Here is a 24,061-nt window from a genome sequence, read left to right on the forward strand (position 1 = left end):
TGTGAGCGCCACCCTGTGGTCGGCGCTCCAAGCAATGCAGCATTTCCAGTAAGTCATATGTCGTTAAGGGGTTAATGGCCATACAGAGTTGGCGAAAAATGCTGGGCTATTATTAACGAATAAGTATTTAGTAATGAATTGTTTAGTATACTTCAGGAAGCCACTGTGACTTCTGGAGCAGCTACATGCCAATCCCATGTCGCCCACTATGTAGAACCTATGCAAAAAACAAGACGATGACGAGCTATATAAATAGGGATCGCCAAGGTGATCCCTATTTATATAGCTTGTCTTAGTCTTGTTTTTTGCACTAGTATATATTACTGTACTTGCCATAGGTGATCCCAGAATTATCTAGTGTTGCCCGTCTTTTCTCTTTGGTCTTACTATGTAGAACCTCTGACCAAGATCGACTCAACACTAGTGATGAGCGAACGTGCTCGGATACGGCGTTATCCGAGCATGCTCCTGCGCAAACAGTGTGCTCGAATAATATGGTCGAAAGCCACAATACATGCAGGGATTACCTGTTAGGCAATATTCGAGCATGCCGAAGACACTCGGTTAACACAGAAGCAAGCTCAGATAACAACTTATTTGGTCATCACATTACAGCACAAGACACGGTAAAAGAGCAGACAGTTGACAGAGTTGCTACAGGAAATACACACAAGGCACTTAAACAAAAGCCATGAGCTTCACCTGTACTTGCCAAAAATAAGTATTAATTGTGGCACATCTCACGCTGATTATCCATAAGGGTTATTGGACCAGTGGCTTACTATAGCTCCTAAGCAGCTGCAATGTGTGAACCCAGACAATTATACTGACAATATACCCCCTTCCCCTTGTCACTTGCTTTTTCTAATACTTCAGCGAGACACCTTGTAAACCTGAACACTAGGGCTATGTGCACACGTCCGGAATTGCGGCAGAAATTTCCGTGGCAATTCCAGAACTCCCTGCAGAGGGAAAACGCATGCGGAATTGGCATGCGTTTTCCTGTTAAACACTAGCGTTTAAACAAGCGTAATTAGCATTGCTCGGAAAACTGATTGACAGGTTGGTCACACTTGTCAAACAGTGTTTGACAAGTGTGACCAACTTTTTACTATTGATGCTGCCTATGCAGCATCAATAGTAAAAAGGTCTAACGTTAAAAATAATAAAAATTGTGATATTCTCACCTTCCGGCGTCCCCGGCAGTCTTCCTGCTCCTCGCGATGCTCGCGTTCCCAATAATACCTAGCGGCAATGAGCCCAGACGACGTATAGCGGTCTTGCGAGCCCGCTATGTCATCACAGGTCATTGCCGCAAAGCATCACTGGGAACGCGAGCATCGCGAGGAGCGGGAAGACTATTTTTTTTTTTTTTTTTTTTTTAAACAATTATATGGTTCCCAAGGCCTGGAAGAGCGTCTCCTCTCCTCCACCCTGCTCCACCCTGAGTACCAACAGCACAAGATCTGATTACTTCTCGCATGGTGGTCATAGCCCCATGTGGAAAGTAAGCGGATCAATGCATTCCTATTTGTGCGGAATTCCTGCGATTCCACACAAAGAATGAACATGCTGCGGTTTTTTTCAGGAATGCGATTCCGCCGAGGGAAAAAAAATGCAACATGTGCACAAAAATTGCAGATTGCATTCTAATAGGATGCTTAATGTAAGCTTTTTTTTTTTTTCGCTAAAAAAAGAAAATTCCTGAACGTGTGCACATAGCCTAAAGCAAGCTGTCACTACTCTACCATCCCTAGACAAGAGAAGAAGCGCTTACTTCATGGAGAAAGTTGTGGTTATACTGGAACAGAAGAGTAACTGCAGGTTATTTTCCCACCACCACACAGGCAACAATACTGGTGACAATTTGCGTTCTCCCCATTGTTTTGAGCAAGCAATTCTACAATTTCCTATGGCTACCTTATCTTTTCGCCTTTGCAGTAAGTGAGAGTTAGGAATTTTTCTTCAATAACTGTTACATGAAGTGTTAACTGTGGAATGCTATGTACAATAAAGAGTAAAGAGCAGAAGTTGACAGTTACCATGGAGAGCTATTGCTTCTCGGAATGGCTGCAAATCAGTCTCTACAGAGGAGTCCGTTTCTGAAGGAGAAGCCCGGTTGGGTGACACAACAGTTAGCCTTGGAGGTGCACGCGAGTTTCGTGGAGGTGGAATTTTGCCACATAGAAAGCTTATTAAATCCTCTCTACGAATAGTTCGTCGACGCTTTTTCACCCAGGCCAAAACATCCTTATTGCGGCGCTGATAGCCGACCTGTATTCCCAGATCAAAAGTCCGCTGGTGAGTATCCACGCTTTCTAGAAGGCAAACAGAGAACAGATCATCAATGAAAAAGGCAGAGAAAGGCATTCCTCATACAGGTAGGACAGGATGGCACAGGTAAAGTCAGTGCGGTACAAGTCTACATTCAGACTGTTTAAAAGGGCTGAAGTTTAGTTCTGCAAATTATATGCCTATTTGTTCATTTCTTCACTTTCTGGATTCACAGAAATCTGCAGACTTCACACATTTTAAAACAAAACATTGTTGTGTGCTCTGAAAGCAGAACTGATGCCAAAGTAACTGGGACACCCAGTGATCCCAGGTGGGGGGTGGGGAATGTTGTTACCAACAGTTCGCAAGGAAAGTCTGGTGGTTGGCCCAAAAGCCATGAGAATGATAACTGGATCTAAGCAAACCAATGGATAAAGGTATCAAAACACTACAGAACAGGAGATAATAAAGATGCCACATACAGCTGCCAGATGCTTGCCCCCTGCCCATCAGCGGGTACATCTAGGACCCCCCCATGAAGGATGGCCCTCGCACACGTATTTCAAGTTCATGAGAACAGACTATATGGCTCTTTATATCTTGTTGTTTAAAAACACAAACTTTAGTTTCCCCAGATGCAAACAGATCTGCCACCAAAACCAGTTATTACGTGATCCTATGACTTCAGAATACTTTGGTAGAGTCAAAGGCCTGAAGTCACCCAAGTCAGCTGCTGTTAACTCCTTGGTGACCAGGACAAATTGTTCAGATTTGACAAGCATCACTTTACGTGACAATAAATCTGAAATGTTTTCACATATTCCAGCGGTTTTGAGATTATTTTTGTGGCAGATTATTACTTCAGGATAGTAGTAACTGTAGGTCAATATCATTTGCTTTTTTTAAAAATCTGAAATTTGACAAGTTTCAGTAAATTAGCAATTTTATAACTTTGAATGTTTACCTTTGATCCAGATACTCGTTACACAAAATAGTTAACCCTTTCCTTATGTCTGCCTTGCATCAGGACCATTTGTATAATGTTTTTTTTTACTTCATTAGGAAGAATTTTTTTTTTTAATTTAGCAGTAATTTTTCAAGGGAATTTACAAGATTTTTTGTGTGGACCTATTCAGTTTTGTAGTGATTTTGGAGATGCATGTCTATCTATACATTTTAGAAAAAGGACAAAAATGATCCCCTTAACATATTGAAAACTGCTGCAAGGTACTTTGTTAACCCCTTAGGTGCTTTTCAGAAACACGCTTACATGCCCCCTGATGAAGTGTTGGGGCTGGTGGGCCAGCACATGTACACTCTACCCCGATACATTCACATACCATTTAGCTAAAAATTGTTTAGCAATAGTCATAGTTTCCCTTTTCTTTGACTAGGGGTATTTGGTTAGAAGCCATAATGTTAATAGGCCCTGCTGTAAATATACAAATGAAATAATTCACTGCTAAGTTTACTTCCATGCACGCTTGCACCGCTTTTTCAGAGGAGTGCTGTTTGTGTTATATATATATATATATATACACACACATACATACATACATACACACACACACATATACACACGTATATATTGAAATAAAATGCTATTTTTTATGAGACCTATTTTGCACTCTTTTCTTATGTTGGTCTACATATTCACTTTAGAGTGCAAAGAGCTGGTTGTAGTTGCTCTTTTTTGGTGGCGTTTATTATGTTCAGACGTTGCATTTTTGCTGCATTTTTTTCTGAAGGCAAAACCTGCTCCTGAGGGGAAAAAAAAAAAAAAAAAAAGCAGGTTTTGCTGCGTTTTTCATTCTCATGCCCATTGCTTTCTATGGGTGAAAAATCACAAAAGTGACATGCTGCAATATTCAAAAAGGCAACAGTTTTCAGTTTGCATAAAAATATGCTGCAGAAAAGGCTGAAGGCTTTGGATTACCTTGTCAACCATCAGGACCACAGAATCACAATCTTATGGTGCCAAAGGGGTTTAAGATGGAGCCCCCAATGATCTGTTAATCTAGATCTAGAGAGTAGGTGGACATCAATCGTGGCTGATGCAGCAGGGTGTCCGCTATAGTGTACAGCAGACAACTACTGCACTTTTACCCATCAAGAAATAATATACTCTTATTTCTCAGGTCAGTAAAATGGTGGTCATTAACCCCTTAACGGTCAATGATGGACAGAGGCTGTTAACATGTTAAATGTCGCTGTCAAACTGACAGCGGCATTTAACATGCACGTGCAGGAAGTGCGGCATTACCTCCTCCCATCGGCGCGTGTGTCACATGACTGGGGGTCGCCAATGGGTTGGCATGACAACCCAGGGTCAGCAGGAAACTTCTGTAGTTGTTATATCTGGATAGATATGAGCTCCGCCCAGTGGTCAGAGATGATCAGTTTATGGCAGCTATTGAAGCATGCCAAAAAGTTAAAAAATAAATAAAATAAACATACACACATACATATACACACATTTTATCACCACGTTCAGAATCGCTCTATCAATATTCAAAAAAAAAAAAATTCCAAACTGGTAAATGGCGTAGAGGGAAAGAAAAAATTGAAACGCCAGGATTACATTTTTTGGTACCCGTAACATTGCAATAAAATGCAATAACAGGCGATCAAAAGATCATATACACACCAAAATGGTATCATTAAAAAAAAAAATCAGCTCAGCGCGCAAAAAAATAAGCCCTCACCCAGCCCCAAATCCCGAAAAATGGTAATTTTTTTTTTTTTCGGGGGGGAATTTTGTTTCACCGTTAAGATAAAATTAAGAACCTAGACATGTTTGGTGCCTATGAACTCATGACCTGGAGAATCATAATGGTAGGTCCGTTCTAGCATTTATTATGGTTAATATAAAAAGAATCCAAAAAACAATTGCACTTTTTTGCAATTTCACTGCATTTGGAATTTTTTTCCCCGTTTTCCAGTACATGACATGGTACAATCAATGGTGCCATTCAAAAGTACAACTCATCCCGCAAAAAAGCCATCGCATGGCAATTGACGGAAAATAGAAGAAAAAGAAAAAAAAAAAAAAAAAAGTTATGGCTGTGGGATGAAGGAGTAAAAAAAAAAATGGAAACGCAAATACGAGAATACCCCTGGTCCTTAAGGGGTTAAAAATTATGTATGACATTATGAATTGGAAAGATGGGAGGAGAGAAAGCCTATCATCCTTTAAAATCCTTCCTGCCGCTGTCCACTACCATGAGAGCTAAAAACTGCACAACATCAACCAAAGACTTAGAGGGTTGAAATTTTATCTAGCACCTTAGGAGGCTAAGGAAAAAAATGCATACTAGCCTCCCAGACAATGCTGCTCCTCCTCAGCTCCAAGAGCTGTGTCCTCTGGCGAGCTAGTGACATTATGTCACGTGACCACTGCAGCCAATCAGCAACCACCAGATGGGAAGGTGGCTGTCTCACTTGAAATAATACAACTTCATCACTAGGAGACGCAGCTATGAGAGCAGAGGAACGCCACTGGTCTGGGAGGCAAGTATGGCTCTTATATTATTCAGCACACTGGGGGAATTCAAAAAGGTTTTCACAGAATAAAAAAAAAAAAAAGTATAATATATACATCACAGGAAAGATTCTCTAGGAGTGTTGTCAAAACATCATGCTTCTATCAACCTACAAGAAAAGCAATAATTGAATACGTTCCACTCCACACTCATCTAGTCCTCCGTGGAGACCACAGCTTGAAGGAAATGTGTCTACAATCAGATTCATCATAAACAAAATATTTAATTAGTGGATTTGGCTAATATACATATTTGGCTGCTGTTCATTTCACACAATCCCAATCTGCAGAAATGTCATAATGCCCCCACTATATGCTACCAATATTCAGAGCTTGGCAGGCAAGCCTCAACCAGGCCAAGAGGGATCCTGCAGACAACGCCAGCATATGCTTCCCTTCACAGGATCCCTACTCACTCCATTTCCATAGAGAATTCGTCTTTATGGACAACTCCACAGTATTTTGCAGACTTTCATGTATGTGCTTCTTCTGCACTTTGTAGCGTGAAATAAAGGGTTTCAAGAGCAATAGAGCAGTAATAGAGTACCTCTACTGCAATTCTGCCTGTCCTTACAATATGAGTGTTAGTCATAGCTGAATATAATACTCGAGCCATCTTACAGCAAGGGTCGTGTTCACAAGCAGTAATCTGAAAACAGAAGGACATTTGGGGAATGTAAAATTCCTGATGTCTTAGCATCATACACATCCTCAAGGGGGCCGAGTCTTCCAACGAGTTCCAGGTGCAAAACTTTAAATGTAAAATACCTTTAAAAATACTGCATCCTGAACTCTCTACATCACACACACACACCACGTCCAGTACCTGCTGCTTTGTTATGTGTTTTTGCTGTACAGCGCACGCCACCGCTGTAGCCAATCACTGAGCTCAGCGCTGTGCCGAGGTAGACTGCACGAGCCGCAGAGCTCAGGCACTGGCTAGTGGTGGCACACGCCGTCAACGTGACCTCACTGCTACAGCCAAAACAGACGGCAAAGCAGCAGGGAGCAAGCACTGGTGGAGTTTTTTTATTGACAAATTGTTGCACAGAGCCTGGGGTTCAGCTTCCTAATAGTGTTTAGCTGTTGAGATAGACTAGTTGTGGCCGTTTATGGCAATGTTGAGGCCTCGGCACCTTGTCTTAGCTCCTCCTCGGCACCTTGTCTTAGCTCCTAAAGTCCCACTACATAGAGAAGCCATGCCATAGATATTACTCAAAAACATACATTCCAATTTCCCAAGACATCAAATTAACCCTAAGAAACCTAACAACAACGCTCTAACATTTTGCACAGTTGTCAAAAACCCAATCTTCAAAATGTCTTGCTAAAATTCCAATACCATACACAGGTAAGGCACATGTACACAAACTCCATCTTGTGTATGATTGCACGTTTCCATCACATGGGAAACTGCTGGATCAGAGACTGCCAAGTAGAAAAGTCGCCTTATTGATAGCCTGTGTAACGTCACAAGTGCTGCCACAGGAAAGGTCAACAAGACGGAAGCTCAGAGCTACAGGTATGGAGGTAATCTCTCAGCAAAACAGAAATTACATGATAAAAGAGCAAAATCAGCATACTGATGTTTAACCACACTGATCGTAAAATGTATCAGACATTCATAGCAATGCAAAAACTGAGCCAGAGACCAGTTACTTCCACAGAGGTTTTTGGAGTGATAACTTGTTCATCCCTATCTGATAGCTGTTATCACTTAAGGTACCGTCACACTCAGCAACTTTGCAAAGAGAACGACAACAATCCGTGACGTTGCAGCGTCCTGGATAGCGATCTCGTTGTGTTTGACACGCAGCAGCGATCTGGATCCCGCTGTGCCATTGCTGGTCGGAGCTAGAAGTCCAGAACTTTATTTCGTCGCCAGGTCGGCGTGTATCGTCATGTTTGACATCAAAAGCAACGACGCCAGCAACGAGCATAGGGGGCGTCGCAGCGTCTCCTTCTAGCCAGTCGGTACACCCTGGCTGTTTGACATGGAGCTAACAACTAGCGAGAACGAGAAGTGAGTCGCCGTTACATCACTGGATCGCTCCTGCATCGTTCTGGAGTCTACAGCGACCTAAACAGCGACGCTCCAGCGATCTAGTTTAGGTCGGCTCGTTGTCTATATCGCCGCAGCGTCGCTGAGTGTGACAGTACCTTTAGGCTACGTTCACATTTGCGGTCTGCGCCGCCGCATGCGTCATGCGCCCCTATATTTAACATGGGGGCGCATGGACATGCGTCGCACTTGCGTTTTGCGCCGCATGCGTCCCTGCGGCGCCCGCGTCCGGGCGCAGAGGACGCAGCAAGTTGCATTTTTGCTGCGTCCAAAATCAATGAAAAAAAGGACGCATGCGGCGCAAAACGCAGCGTTGTGCATGCGTTTGTTTGCGTTGTGCGTTGCTGCGGCGCACAACGCAAATGTGAACGTAGCAGTTAATAGGAAGGCCAATAAATTGTACAATTCTCAGAGGCGGTGTATACCAGTTAGCTACACGGCGACATGTTCTAGAGCAACAATTCTCAGAAGAGTCACACCAGAAAAAGAAAAAATTCCACAGAATTTGTTGTCAAACGACCATTTTCAAATGGTGAATTTGCTATAAAAAAAAAAAAAAATGCATCAAGCGAGTAACGTGGGAGTGATGTCCTGCGACAGAAACAATTGAGTCTCTGCGCTTCAGTTGTAGGTCATAGCGCGTCATCATAGGAAATCACGAGATGTGATGATGCAGATGACAGATTTCAAAGCCTCAGCACCCCTGATTCTGCCATACACAATTACCAAAAAAACAACAGAAGAGAATCCTTTTCATGTCTAAATGGAAAGGCCAACACTTACTAAGAAACCACCAACAATCTTATTACAAGACAAGGAAGTCTGAAGTCCGTTCCCCTTTTACGTTACAAAACACAGTAGGCTTCACACCACACAAGGTGTTACATACTCTTTTTCAGGAAATATTGGTTCTCAGGTGCAGTTTGGCAGTATTAAAAAAAAAACAAAACAAAAAAAAAAAAAAAAAAAAAAAAAAAAAACACACCTCACGATCCCCAAGTCCACTAGTAAGTCTCGGCAATTGCTACCAGTTCCTGGCATTGATGTCACGTGCACAAAGCAGCAGCCAGTAAGTGAGCCGAGCGATCAGCCTACACTGGCAGAGCTGGGGGCTCACAAACATGACATCAGCACCACTTCCGATGCCAATGACACTTGGGAGCACCGGCAGAGATTTGCTGGTGGACGCAGGAACAGGAGTTTGTGCTGGGGGACCAAGTATCCTAGAAAGTTGACGATCAATTTAAGAATAGTGTTTATGCTCAAAATAGGAACAGGGTGGAGAAAAACCTTCAGCCAAAAATACTCAAGCCCAAAAATAAAAATAAATAAAAAAAGTAAGTCAGATCATGTGTTTGCTGCTGCATAGTAACCACCACACTAGTGTTTGCAGAACTCCATGTCCAGCAGATGCCTATCCCTGCCATATATTACTTATAATTACTGCGCAGGACAGAAAAGACACAAAGATAACCCTACATAGGGCAGAGAAGGACTATGTAAACCAGCTTCTGCACCCCACAGAACACACTGACCAGCAGGACAGAACTGCTAGCAGAAGATAACATGGAGCGACAGTCAGAATCAGAAGTAACTAACGGCAAATCCCAGAGAAGCCACTACTGCTGGACAAGAAGTACAGAAAACTGCTAGAGGCTACAGATTTATGGATCCTCATAAGAGTCCCCACAGTGTGTGACCCACCACACTACAACCATAGGACTATAGTACAAGGACCAATCTACTGGCTCAATACACTATTAGGCTGAGATCACTTTGATATGTACCAAAGGGCGGCAGAGACAGATACCGTTCTGCAGCATCCCTTCCCCATAGACTACATACAATTAAAGCAACACTCTGTGGTTTTAGTTTTTTATTTCACCAGAATACCAACAACACATGTACAGTGTGTAGAACACTTACCAGCTGGCGTTATCTGCAGGTCCCGATGCCGCTCTTCTACCGCATGACTTGAATTGTGGCCTGCCAGATCTCTCCAGGTTTTGCGCAGACCACAAGTCACTTCTCAATGGAAGTTTATGAGACTCAGAATGAGGATCTCAAATAAAAGGTAGCGACTGTTGGCAGTGAATTACGGCTAGTCACAAAATGGCAGAGAAAACCTAAAGCGGAGCTGGAAACTGCATAAGTGCCACCGGTAGGTGTTTTACTGTTCACAAAGAACACACATTATTGATACTTATCTGGTGGAAATAAAATGTACACCTGGAGTGGTACTTTACTGGATTCCATACAGAGGTATTAGTCAACCTGGAACTAACACTGTGTGACCTCAGCCAGGTTTGTCTGACTCTGGAGCACGGCAGCATTTCAGAAGAACAGACCGTGCTAGAGACTTGTCAGACAGACGGGTCCTCGGCAGCTTCTCTCCTCCCGCTGACACATGTCTGCCTACACGTGCATATAGGAAAGCACCAGTCACTGTCAGCAGGCAGAGAGAAGCCGCCAAGGACCGGTCTGTCTGGCTAGGGCCCACATGGTCTCAGTCCATGGTGGCCTTTAAAGTACGTTCCTGTCTCAAAATGCTGCAGACAAATATAACTGGCTGAGAGCTAGTGTGGGATACACGGTGCCCACATTTATCAGATACCAGGGTCTCTAACCAGAGGCCAACAAGTCCCCAACCTTCGCCATGCACACTGACCAGGCCCCTATACTGAGGGTATGCAAGTACATATGGGGTCTCCCAGAATCAAGCACCAAACACCGATTTGTCACATTCACAGCGTCTGATCCTTTACTGGGCTGTACAGAGAGGAGGCCACATGTGGAGCGTTATCCCCAAGGATCAGAGGGTAGCAGGGACACAGGGGAGGATACATAGCCCCCGCAGCAGGCTCCAGTATTGGGAGGGCGCCCCTAGTGCTGAGGCAGATCCCCCCTACCCCCCCCCAGGATCAGGGGGTCGCAGGGACACAGGAGAGGATACATTGCACAGCAGGCTCCAGTGATGGGAGGGCGCCCCTAGTGCTGAGGCACATCCCCCCTACCTCCCAGAATCAGGGGGTCGCAGGGGAGGATACATTGCCCCCCACAGTAGGCTCCTGTGTTGGGAGGGCGCCCCTAGTGCTGAGGCAGATCCCCCCTACCCCTCCAGGATCAGGGGGTAGGGATACATTGCCCCTACAGCAGGCTCCTGTGTTGGGAGGGCGCCCTTAGTGCTGAGGCAGACCACCACCCCCCCCTACAGCCCCAGAATCAGGGTGTTGCAGGGACACAGGGGAGGATACATTGCACAGCAGGCTCCTGTGCTGGGAGGGCGCCCCTAGTGCTGAGGCAGACCCCCCTACCCCCCAGGATCAGGGGAGGATGCACTGCCCCATAGTAGGCTCCTGTGTTGGGAGGGCGCCCCTGGTGCTGAGGCAGATCCCCCCTACAACCCAAGATCAGGGGGTAGCAGGGACACAGGGCTCCTGCGATCGGAGGGCGCCCCTGGTGCTGAGGCAGATCCCCGGCACATGACAGTAGATGCCGCCCTACCTTTATATAGATTGGTGACAGCTGTGGCGGCGTTCTGGAAGGTGGCCCACAGCGGCTGCCCCTGCTGCTGACACACGCGATCTGGAAGGGAAAACACAGGAGAGTGAGCACAGCACGGTGCGGGCGGCCATTTTGCTCTGCTGCTTGCTGGGGAACGGGGAGGTAGCAGACGTGCCCGCCGCCGCCGATCAGGGGCCATACAGCCGCACGGAGCTGTAACTCACAACAGACGCCATTTTGGAGTGACTTCCGGTAGGAGGGTGAGCGGGGCCCAGCTGTCAGCTCCAGGGGCCCGGCGCGCTGGGTGGCGCCCCCTGGGGTGGTGACAGGGAGCGGCAGTGAGGCCGGTGGAGCGCCGCCAGGGGCTGAGGGAAGGCCGCCATCTTGTGGAGGGTGAGGCGGGGGCTGCGGCTGTGCCTCCGAGGAGCCCGGCGAGGCCTCCGCTGTGCCCGGCACTGACCTTTGTAGAGCTGCGCCACGGCGGTGGCAGAGTTCTGGAACAGGTGCCATAGTTTGTGCTGGCCGTCCTCGGCGTCGGCCTCCGGCTGCTCCTCCTGCTCGGCCTCCGCCAGGCACTGGCGCTCCCACTTGGTGAACCAGTATTCGGGGCCGTGCTCCTGGATTTCCGCCTCGCCCTCCTCTTTCTTGTCCTCCATTTTATTCCGTCCCCCGGGCCTGTCGTTCTCCTCCTCCTCCTCCTCCGGGGTAGGGTGGTGAGCAGTCACAGCCCTCAGCTGACGCCCTTCGTTTTCAGTCTGTAGTCGCCGCGCTCTAAGAATAAATCCGGAGTCACGTAGTGAGGGGAGCGACGACGTGAGACAAGAGCGCCCCGCCAGCTACCTCACCCCCATATTTCCCCCGTGCTGACTCCAAACAAACTGAACCTGTGACGCCGCTGACCTGACACTAAGTGGAAGCACGGCCAAAACCTGCTAGCATGCCAACACCGCCCACTGGCGGCTTTCCTCGATCCTACTGGTGTAACGGTCGCTTTGAACTCCAGTACGTTCATTTGATTGGCTAATACAGCTGTATGTCTAGTTACGTCACAAAGGGAGGAATGTTCAGTCAAACTTGGTTGCACGGAGACTGAACGCTGACACTGCGCATGCGCGTGAATCTCAGTTGTTATGGCTGGCATTTGCAGGGGGAGCAGCACTGTTCCTCTGCTGATGGGGAAGTGTTGCTGTCAGAGCACTTTGCTGTGTGGCTGTCTGTACCTCATGCCTCCAAATATTCCTCAATAAGTAACTCCTAGTGACCCAGACATCAGCAATGACTTCATTACCTCAGTGTGAGGAAGTAATTATATGAAGAGACAATGTAACCCCAATGTCAGTTATAAAAGCACTAGATTGTGGCCCGATTCTAACGCATCGGGTATTCTAGAATATGCATGTCCCCGTAGTATATGGACAATGATGATTCCAGAATTCACGGCAGACTGTGCCCGTCGCTGATTGGTCGAGGCAACCTTTATGACATCGTTGCCATGGCAACCATTATGACATCTACGTCGATACTGTGCCCGTCGCTGATTGGTCGAGGCGAATTCGCGGCAGACTGTGCCCGTCGCTGATTGGTTGAGGCAACCTTTATGACATCATCGTCGCCATGCTTTGCCCGTCGCTGATTGGTCGAGGCCTGGCGGCCTCGACCAATCAGAGACGCGGGATTTCCAGGACAGACAGACAGACCGACCCTTAGACAATTATATATATAGATGGCGAGTCACGAGGCCACAGCTGTATTAACGCATTAGGCCACAAGCCCGCATCACAGGGCAATCCTGACCCAATGCCCGCAGCTTCCCAACGCTCTGGAGCCTGTGCTGCAAGTGTATTTCTATAGCACCAACATATACTGCCGCACTTTACGGTTCAGAGATTAGTGAGGTGATGGGCAAGTCCCAAGAGATGTGCTTTTAGAGCACACTTAATATTGTGGCTGCTGGGAATTAGCCGGATTGTCTGGGGTGGCGCATTCCAGAGAACTGGTGCAGCACAAGAGAAGTCTGGAGATAGGAGAAGGAGGCTGGAATTAGGATGTTGGTCTGAGATCATTAGCGGAGCGGAGAGAACTGGTAGGGTGAGAGAAATGAGGAAGGAGACGTAGGGTGGTACAGAACCATGGAGAGCTTTGTGGGTGAGAGAGAAAAGTTTATATTGTACTCAGTAGTGAACGGGCAACCAGTGCAATGGCTGGCACAGGGTGGAGGCAGCGGATGGAGAGGCTGCCACATTCAGGATGGACTGGAAAGGGGTGAGCTTAGTGAGAGGGAGACCGATCAGAAGAGAGTTACAGTAGTCCAGGAAGGAGTGAATAAGAGAGATAGAGTTTAGGCAGTTTGAAAAGTAAGAAAAATGCAGATTCTGGAGATGTTTTTAATGTGCATGTGAAGTGACAAAGTTACTGATGTGGTAAAGGGAGTATAGACGTGAGCCAAATCTAACCCTGTCACCTTCATATCGAGCATTGGAGCATGGATTCACTATGAATTGTGAATCGGGGCCACCGAAAGAAGAGCTGACAATCTCTTCCTCCTATTTGCTCAATGACCCCTCCCCCCCACTGAACAGAGGGTCTGTGATGCAGCACAGTGGGTAGCACTGCAGCGCTGGGGTCCTGGGTTCAAATCCCACCCAGGACAACATCTGTAAGGAGTTTGTATGTTCTCCCCGTGTTTGCGTGGGTTTCCTCTGGGTACTCCGGTTTCCTCCCACATTCCAAAGACATACTGATAGGGAAATTAGATTGTGAGCCCCAATGGGGACAGCGATGATATTGTGTGCAAACTGTAAAGCGCTGCGGAATATGTGAGCGCTATATAAAAATAAAGATTATATGAAACAAAAGGTTTGTGTGGTGGCACTTTTTTTCTGTCCCTTTGTAATTAGGCATTTCCTGACTTGAAAGCAACAATAAAGCCACATGGCCAATGTCCCAGACTTTCCGGGGCCACATTAAAAGATACATATATTGTTTTTTTAGTGTGAGGTGTAGGTTCTATAAATATGGGAGACATATTCTCAGTATCGTGACACAGTGACGACCGCATTGCACTGACTTCCATTGCCGAGCGGCCTGACCATTAGGCCAGAATTAATATCAACCATATAAAGTTGTATATCCCATGTCTCATATTTATAGAAAGCTCAAATTGCGAAAGGAAATATGGCGTTAATATCTTCCACCTTGGACTTCCATGGGGGGCAGATATTCTTTAAAGAAGTTGTCCACTACTTGGACAACTTCTTCTCATACCCATTGCTTGGCCCCGATAACATAATAAAGCTTATACTCACCGTGCCGGTGCCGTTCCCACTGTGTCGGCACTCTCTCTCCCCAGGGCTCTCGTGCGTTGTGATGCCCACACCCAATTAGCGACGGCATCATTGTCTCCGCTTTCGGACAAATCAAACATGAAGAGATGGTCCGGGATAAGCTGCAGCTTCTCGGACGGTTGCTGGTCAAGGGTGGAACTGGATGATTAGTGGCAATAGTAGTCATTGCCTCGTCCATCAATTGTCAGCCAATTGTGTGATTGTCCTGACAATTGGTGGAAGCGGTGGGACATCTTCCTCCCAGACAAACCCCAAAACGATGAGTGTGCTGCTCGGAGTTATGATAGAATCACACAAGGAAATAATCATGCGTAGATAGGCTAGAAACAAAAAGAGTTCAATTTTGGAAAGATTCAGGTATAGGGAGGAAATGATATTAGAGACAGTAGACAGACAATCACTGGTATTTTGTAGTAGTTCGGCAGTGATGTTATTACATGAAGAGTATTCTTGGGTGTAATCAGCATACTATTAGTGTTGGGCGAACGTGCCTGGATAAGGGGTTGCCCAAGCATGCTCGTGTTCTAACAGAGTATCTTCGGCGTGCTCGAATACTATGTTCGAGTCGCTGAGGCTGCATGTCTCGCTGCTGTTTGACAGCTCTTTGTTAGACAATCCTTGCATGTGTTGTGGCTGTCAAACAGCTGCGATACATGCAGCGGCGGCAACTCGATTTGAGCACGCCCAGGATACTCAGCACACGAGCATGCGCTGATAACACGTTATCCCAGCACGTATGCTCAACGCTACATACTAACCAAATCTACTGATGGTTTTTGCAATGGGGGTGGTGTATAGAGAAAAGAGGAGAAGAGGACCTAGGCTGAACCCTGAGGAATCCCGAAAGTGAGGTTATGTTCACATATTAGTTACAACCCAATATCCACCAACAATGCTAATGGAACTTCTTATAAACTGAAAAAACACCATAGACTCAGGCTAAGTGTACAGAAGACAGAGTATAGAAGAGATCATCATAAAAAATATATATTAGAACAAAATGTCTAAAAACAATAAAAAAGCAGAATGTCATACTGGGGATGCTGATAGGCAAACACTATAAAAAAATGAAGCATATTACAATATAGATGGGGTGCTTAAACACTGAGAATACTGTGACCCCCCCCCCCCCCTGTCTAAATGAACACCTGTGTATAATAAACCTGGGATATCATATATCTAAAATATGTAGTCACTGAAGCAGATCAAAACGGTTTGTGGACAGATAGATTAACACCTGATCAAAATATGAGGCCCATAACTGTCCGTAGTCAAAAGAAAAGTCCTACAGTTCCCAGAGAAATAAAGTAATAGCAATAGGGTAAGTATAGATGATGAGGGATTGTATTACAGCCTGGGAGCAAATGGGTATAAAACAAATGGTATTAGAATCAGTATTATACCCCAATAGCTTCCCAAGTTTATGCCCAGCATGGTAACCCCCTCTAGACAGCAGGAGTACCTTGTAAATATAGATGAGGATAGATACCCTGGGATGGCATGACCAGTTCAGTGACCCCTCACTCTGAAGCGTGTTTCGCCGCCAGCTTCTTCCGGGGGTGTCACATTGTGTTGTTGCTGCATTTTTTATGCAAATTAAAACCTGCTTTTTACAGTACCAGCAAAAGCTATGAGATTTCAGAAATCTCATACACATGCTTGTTTGTTTTTCATAACTGAATTGGAAAACTTCTTTTTTAAATCTGCAACATGTGAATTCTTTCAGAATTTTTTTATCCATAGAAATCAAGTGTAAGTGCAAAAAAAGGAGCAAAAAAACGTTGCCATCAGTTTTTGGCAGCATTTTTAGAGCTGTGTGCGCGCGATCGCCGCCGGGTGTCAGCTGATTCTGATATCTGACACCCAGCACTCATTGCAGAAGCGGTGCCTGCACCGCTCCCGGCACTTTAACCCCCTAAACACTGTGATCACTTGCGATCACAGCATTTAGCAGGCGTACAGAAGGAGGGGGCCCCTTCTGCACTTCAATCGGCGCCCCCGATCATTGCCATGGTGAACTGATGTCATCCGGATCACCAGTCTACGACAAGCTCCTCAGACCATGCGCAGAGCATGGTCTGAGAGACCTGTGTCAGTACAGCACTGATCGTTCTAATCCATTGCAATACTCGTACATTGCAATCGATTATAACAACCATCAGGCTTCTGAAAGCGATAGTACAATAGTGGGACAAAGTAAAAAAAAATGTAAAACTATTTTTTTCAAAAAAATCAGAAAATAATAATAAAAAAATACAGTATATTGTACTGATAAATTTCTATTTTTATGTAAAAAAAAAAAAAAGTACACGTTTGGTATCGATGCATCTGTGACGAACTGTCCCACTAGCTAACCTTCAGTGAACACCGTAAAAAAAAAAAAAAAAAAAACGGTGCAGAAAACAATGCATTTCATCATATTGCCGAACAAAAAGTGGAATAAAACGCGATCAAAAAGGCAAATGCAGATAAAAATGGTATCTCTGAAAACATAATCTTATCCCACAAAAAAATCAATCTGCTATACAACTCCATGAGTGGAAAAATAAAAAAGTTATAGCTCTCAGGATAAAGCGATGCAAAAATAATTATTTTTTCTATTAAAGTTTTTATTGAGTAAAAGCCCCAAAACATAAGAAAACTATATAAATGTGGTACCGCTGTAATCATACTGTCCCAAAGAATAAGGCTGCCTTATTAATTTTACCACACACAGAACGGCATAACCCCCCGCCCCAAAAAATCCTGAATTGATGTTTTTTATTCATTCTGCCCCCTATAAAATTGGAAAAGAAAGCAATCAAAAAATGTAATGTGTCCGAAAATGGTACAAAAAAAGTCAACTCATCCCGTAAAAAACAAGCCCTCACATGATTCTGTTGACAGAAATGTGGAAAAATTATAACTATCAAAATGTGGCGATTCAAACACTAGTTTTTTTAGTCTTTTAGTGTATGACAGCAAACATAAAAAGCTACCATATATAAATCTGGTATCGCTGTAATGGCAGAAGAATAAAGTCGTCTAATCCTCAAAAAAGTAACCTTGACCTAACTGCTATGCCCAGCTATCGCCCCATATCACTGCTCCCATTTGCTTCTCCTCCTTGAGCAGCATGTCCATGCTCAACTTTCCTCCCACCTCTTATCTAATTCTCTCCTTGACAACCTCCAGTCTGGCTTCCGCCCCCACCACTCCACCGAAACTGCCCTGACCAAAATTACTAATACCTTATAGCCAAAGCTAACAGACAGTTCTAGATCCTCCTCCTTCTTGACCTGTCCTCTGCCTTTGACTCAGTCGACCACTGCCTACTGCTACAGATACTTTCTTCCCTTGGCATCAAAGACCTTGCCCTGTCCTGGATTGCCTCATACCTTTCCGACCGCACATTTAGCGTTTCCACTCCCACACTACCTCCTCATCCTGCCCTCTCTCTGTTGGAGTCCCTCAAGGCTCTGTCCTGGGGCCCCTACTTTTTTCCATCTATACCCTTGGCCTAGGACAACTCATAAAGTCCCATGGCTTCCAGTACCACTTGTATGCGGACGACACACAGATCTACCTCTCTGGCCCAGATGTCATCTCTCTGCTGTCCAGAATCCCGGAGTGTCTATCAGCCATATTCTCTTCCTTCAGCTCTCGCTTCCTAAAACTCAATGTAGACAAAACTGAACTCATCATCTTTCCTCCATCTCACATACCTCCCCTACCCAACCTATTATGGTAAATGTCATCACACTCTCTCCCTAACCTGAAATCTGCTGCCTTGGAGTAACTCTTGATTCTGCCCTGTCGTTCAAACCACACGTCCAAACTCTTGCCACCTCCTATCGCCTCCAACTAAAAAATATTTCCAGAATCCATCCCTTCCTTAGCCCTCAATCTACTAAAACTCTTGTGTATGCCCTCATCATCTCCTGCCTGGATTACTGCAACACCCTCCTCTGTGGCCTCCCTGCTACCTCTATTGCACCACTCCAGTCTGTCCTCAACTCTGCTGCCCGACTAATCCACCTCTCTCCTCAATTCTCCCCTGTTTCTCCCCTTTGAATGTCCCTCCACTGGCTCCCAATTCCCCAACGAATCCAATTCAAACTACTAACACTGATCTACAAAGCCATCCACAACCTGTCCCCTCCCTGTTATGACCCCAATGGCGAGGGTCTCAGAGAAACAAGTAAGTCTGCGACGTACAAAAATCCAGCTCATAGGGCAGTGGTAACTGGGTTGACCATATATCTACTCCTAACGCCAACACTAGCAGTAGCCGGGGAACATGCCTACGTTGGTCGCTAGATGTCTCGCGCCAGCCGGAGGACTAACTACCCCTAGAAGAGGAAAACAAAGACCTCTCTTGCCTCCAGAGAATAGACCCCAAAAGTAGGATAGTAGCCCCCCACAAATAATAACGGTGAGGTAAGAGGAAATGACAAACACAGAGATGAACTAGATTTTAGCAAAGAGAGGCCCACTTACTAATAGCAGAATATAGTAAGATAACTTATATGGTCAACAAAAACCCTATCAAAATCCACGCTGGAGATTCGAGAACCCCCGAACCGTCTAACGGCCCGGGGGGAGAACACCAGCCACCCTAGAGCTTCCAGCAAGGTCAGGAAACAGATTATATACAAGCTGGACAAAAATGCAAACAAAAACAAATAGCAAAAAGCAAGAAAGAAGACTTAGCTTAATCAAGCAGGAACCAGGATCAGTAGACAAGAGCACTACAGATTAGCTCTGATATCAACGTTGCCAGGCATTGAACTGAAGGTCCAGGGAGCTTATATAGCAACACCCCTGACCTAACGACCCAGGTGAGCATACAAGGGATGAATGACATACCCAGAGTCAAATCACTAGTAGCCACTAGAGGGAGCCAAAAGGTAAATTCACAACAGTACCCCCCCCTTAGAGAGGGGTCACCGAACCCTCACCAAGACCACCAGGGCGATCAGGATGAGCGGCGTGAAAGGCACGAACTAAATCGGCCGCATGCACATCAGAGGCGACCACCCAGGAATTATCCTCCTGACCATAGCCCTTCCACTTGACCAGGTACTGAAGCCTCCGCCTGGAGAGACGAGAATCTAAGATCTTCTCCACCACGTACTCCAACTCGCCCTCAACCAACACCGGAGCAGGAGGCTCAGCAGAAGGAACCACAGGCACAACGTACCGCCGCAACAAGGACCTATGAAATACGTTGTGGATGGCAAACGACACCGGAAGATCCAGACGAAAGGATACAGGATTAATGATTTCCAATATCTTGTACGGACCAATTAAGCGAGGCTTAAATTTGGGAGAGGAGACCTTCATAGGAACAAATCGAGAAGACAGCCATACCAAATCCCCAACGCGAAGTCGGGGACCCACACCGCGGCGGCGGTTGGCAAAACGCTGAGCCTTCTCCTGTGACAACTTCAAGTTGCCCATCACATGCCCCCAGATCCGCTGCAACCTATCCACCACGGAATCCACCCCAGGACAGTCAGAAGGCTCCACATGTCCTGAGGAAAAACGAGGATGGAAACCAGAGTTGCAGAAAAATGGCAAAACCAAGGTGGCGGAACTAGCCCGATTATTAAGGGCAAATTCAGCCAACGGCAAGAAGGTCACCCAATCATCCTGATCAGAAGAGACAAAACACCTCAAATAAGCCTCCAGAGTCTGATTTGTTCGCTCCGTTTGTCCGTTAGTCTGGGGATGGAAAGCGGATGAAAACGACAACTCAATGCCCATCCTACCACAAAAGGATCGCCAGAACCTGGAAACAAACTGGGATCCTCTGTCCGACACAATATTCTCAGGAATGCCGTGCAAACGAACCACGTTCTGGAAGAACACAGGAACCAGATCAGAAGAAGAGGGCAGCTTAGGCAAAGGAACCAAATGGACCATCTTGGAGAAACGATCACATATCACCCAGATGACAGACATGCCCTGAGACACCGGAAGATCAGAAATGAAATCCATAGAGATGTGTGTCCAAGGTCTCTTCGGGACAGGCAAGGGCAAGAGCAACCCGCTGGCACGAGAGCAGCAAGGCTTAGCTCGAGCACAAGTACCACAGGACTGTACAAATGACCGCACATCCCTTGACAAGGAAGGCCACCAAAAGGACCTGGCCACCAGATCTCTGGTGCCAAAAATTCCCGGGTGCCCTACCAACACCGAGGAATGAACCTCGGAAATGACTCTGCTGGTCCATCTAGCAGGTACAAACAATCTGTCAGGTGGACAAGAGTCAGGCCTACCAGCCTGAAATCTCTGCAACACACGTCGCAGATCAGGAGAAATAGCAGACACGATAACTCCTTCCTTAAGAATACCCACAGGTTCAGCGACTCCAGGAGCATCAGGCACAAAGCTCCTAGACAGAGCGTCGGCCTTCACATTCTTAGACCCTGGTAAATACGAGACCACAAAGTCAAAACGGGAGAAAAACAATGACCAGCGGGCCTGTCTAGGATTCAGGCGTTTAGCAGACTCGAGATACATCAGATTTTTGTGATCAGTCAAGACCACCACACGATGCTTAACACCCTCGAGCCAATGACGCCACTCCTCAAATGCCCACTTCATGGCCAACAACTCCCGATTGCCCACATCATAATTTCGCTCTGCCGGCGAAAACTTCCTAGAGAAAAAGGCACAAGGTCTCATAGTAGAGCAACCCGGGCCTCTCTGTGACAAAACGGCCCCTGCCCCAATCTCCGAAGCATCCACCTCAACCTGAAAAGGAAGTGAGATGTCAGGCTGGCACAAAACAGGCGCCGAAGTAAACCGGCGTTTTAACTCCTGGAAAGCCTCCACGGCAGCAGGAGCCCAGTTAGCTACATCAGAGCCTTTCTTGGTCATATCCGTCAGCGGTTTAACAACGCTAGAGAAATTTGCGACAAAACGACGGTAGAAGTTAGCAAAACCCAAGAACTTCTGAAGACTCTTAACTGACGAGGGTTGAGTCCAATCATGAATAGCTCGGACCTTGACTGGATCCATCTCCACAGCAGAAGGGGAAAAAATGAACCCCAAAAAGGGAACCTTCTGTACACCAAAGAGACACTTTGAGCCTTTTACAAACAAAGAATTTTCACGCAGAATCTCAAAAACCATCCTGACCTGCTCCACATGCGAGTCCCAATCATCAGAAAAAAACAGAATATCATCCAGATAAACAATCAAAAATTTATCCAGATACTTCCGGAAAATGTCATGCATGAAGGACTGAAAAACTGAAGGTGCATTAGAGAGACCGAATGGCATCACCAAGTACTCAAAATGACCTTCGGGCGTATTGAATGCGGTTTTCCATTCATCGCCCTGCCTAATGCGCACAAGGTTGTACGCACCACGAAGGTCTATCTTGGTGAACCACTTGGCACCTTTAATCCGGGCAAACAAATCTGACAACAGCGGCAAAGGATACTGAAATTTGACAGTGATCTTATTTAAAAGCCGATAGTCAATACAAGGCCTCAAAGATCCGTCCTTTTTGGCCACAAAAAAGAATCCCGCACCAAGAGGGGAAGAAGAAGGACGGATATGCCCCTTCTCAACAGACTCCTTGATATATGAACGCATCGCGGTATGTTCAGGTACCGACAGATTAAACAGTCTCCCCTTAGGAAACTTACTGCCAGGAATCAAATCTATTGCACAGTCACATTCCCTATGAGGAGGCAGTGCACTGGACTTAGACTCGCTGAAGACATCCTGATAATCAGACAAATACGCCGGAACTTCCGAAGGCGTAGAAGAAGCAATAGACAAGGGCAGGGAATCTCCATGAATTCCATGGCAGCCCCAACTTGACACTGACATAGCCTTCCAGTCCAAGACTGGATTATGGGTCTGTAACCATGGCAAACCCAAAACAACCAAATCATGCATTTTATGCAGAACAAGAAAACGTATTACCTCCCGATGTTCAGAAGTCATGCACATGGTAACCTGTGTCCAAAACTGCGGTTTATTTTTTGCCAATGGCGTAGAATCAATACCCCTAAGAGGGATAGGATTTTCCAATGGCTCAAGAACAAATCCGCAGCGCTTGGCAAATGACAGATCCATAAGGCTCAGAGCAGCACCCGAGTCCACAAACGCCATGACAGGATACGATGACAGTGAGCAAATCAAAGTTACAGATAGAATAAACTTAGGTTGCAAATTACCAATGGCGACCGGACTAACAACCTTAGTAAGACGTTTAGAGCATGCTGAGATAACATGTGTAGAATCACCACAGTAGTAACACAAGCCATTCTGGCGTCTATGAATTTTCCGCTCATTTCTAGTCAGGATTCTATCACATTGCATTAAATCAGGTGTCTGTTCAGACAACACTATGAGGGAATTAGCGGTTTTGCGCTCCCGCAACCGCCGGTCGATTTGAATAGCCAGGGCCATAGAATCATTCAGACCTGTGGGAATGGGAAAACCCACCATCACATTCTTAATGGCTTCAGAAAGGCCATTTCTAAAATTAGCAGCCAATGCACACTCGTTCCACTGGGTCAGCACGGACCATTTCCGAAATTTTTGGCAATACACTTCAGCCTCGTCCTGGCCCTGAGACATAGCCAGCAAGGCCTTTTCTGCCTGAATCTCAAGATTGGGTTCCTCATAAAGCAAACCGAGCGCCAGAAAAAACGCATCAATGTCAGCCAATGCCGGATCTCCTGGCGCCAGCGAGAAAGCCCAATCCTGAGGGTCGCCCCGTAAAAAAGAAATAACAATTTTTACTTGCTGAGCGGAGTCTCCAGATGAACAGGGTTTCAGGGACAAAAACAATTTACAATTATTCCTGAAATTTCTAAATTTAAATCGGTCTCCGGAAAACGGTTCAGGAATCGGTATCTTAGGTTCTGACATAGGACTTCTGATAACATAATCTTGTATGCCCTGCACACGAGCAGCAAGCTGGTCCACACTTGTAATCAAGGTCTGGACATTCATGTCTGCAGCAAACACAAGCCACTCAGAGGTAAAGGGGAAAAGAAAAAAAAATGAGAAAGAGAAAAAAAAACTCAGAACTTTCTTTCTTATAATCCCGCTTCTGCAATGCATTTAACATTTAATCCTGTCCTGGCAAACTGTTATGACCCCAATGGCGAGGGTCTCAGAGAAACAAGTAAGTCTGCGACGTACAAAAATCCAGCTCATAGGGCAGTGGTAACTGGGTTGACCATATATCTACTCCTAACGCCAACACTAGCAGTAGCCGGGGAACATGCCTACGTTGGTCGCTAGATGTCTCGCGCCAGCCGGAGGACTAACTACCCCTAGAAGAGGAAAACAAAGACCTCTCTTGCCTCCAGAGAATAGACC

The 24,061-nt window shown here is 45.9% G+C and overlaps 1 protein-coding gene across 3 annotated transcripts in view; it reads right to left on the bottom strand.

The window, feature by feature from the left end:
* HAPSTR1 (HUWE1 associated protein modifying stress responses) overlaps positions 1-12,408 on the bottom strand; it is a 32,105-nt gene extending 19,697 nt beyond the window's left edge. Inside the window, exons 1-4 of one of the 3 annotated variants that reach the window (XM_077275219.1) lie at positions 12,282-12,397; positions 11,842-12,152; positions 11,382-11,462; positions 2,043-2,318 (exon numbers count right to left, since the gene is read on the bottom strand). In XM_077275219.1, the coding sequence (XP_077131334.1) occupies positions 2,043-2,318; positions 11,382-11,462; positions 11,842-12,037 (553 nt within the window). In that variant the 5' untranslated portion in view covers positions 12,038-12,152; positions 12,282-12,397. Of the gene's footprint in view, positions 1-2,042; positions 2,319-11,381; positions 11,463-11,841; positions 12,217-12,281 lie in introns of those variants that run through there. The other 2 variants (XM_077275217.1, XM_077275220.1) reach the window with 2 other exon arrangements.
* Between the last annotated feature and the right edge of the window lie 11,653 nt (positions 12,409-24,061).

This window comes from Ranitomeya variabilis, chromosome 7 (genome assembly GCF_051348905.1).
Source record: "Ranitomeya variabilis isolate aRanVar5 chromosome 7, aRanVar5.hap1, whole genome shotgun sequence".
In the NCBI taxonomy this organism is placed as follows: domain Eukaryota; kingdom Metazoa; phylum Chordata; class Amphibia; order Anura; family Dendrobatidae; genus Ranitomeya; species Ranitomeya variabilis.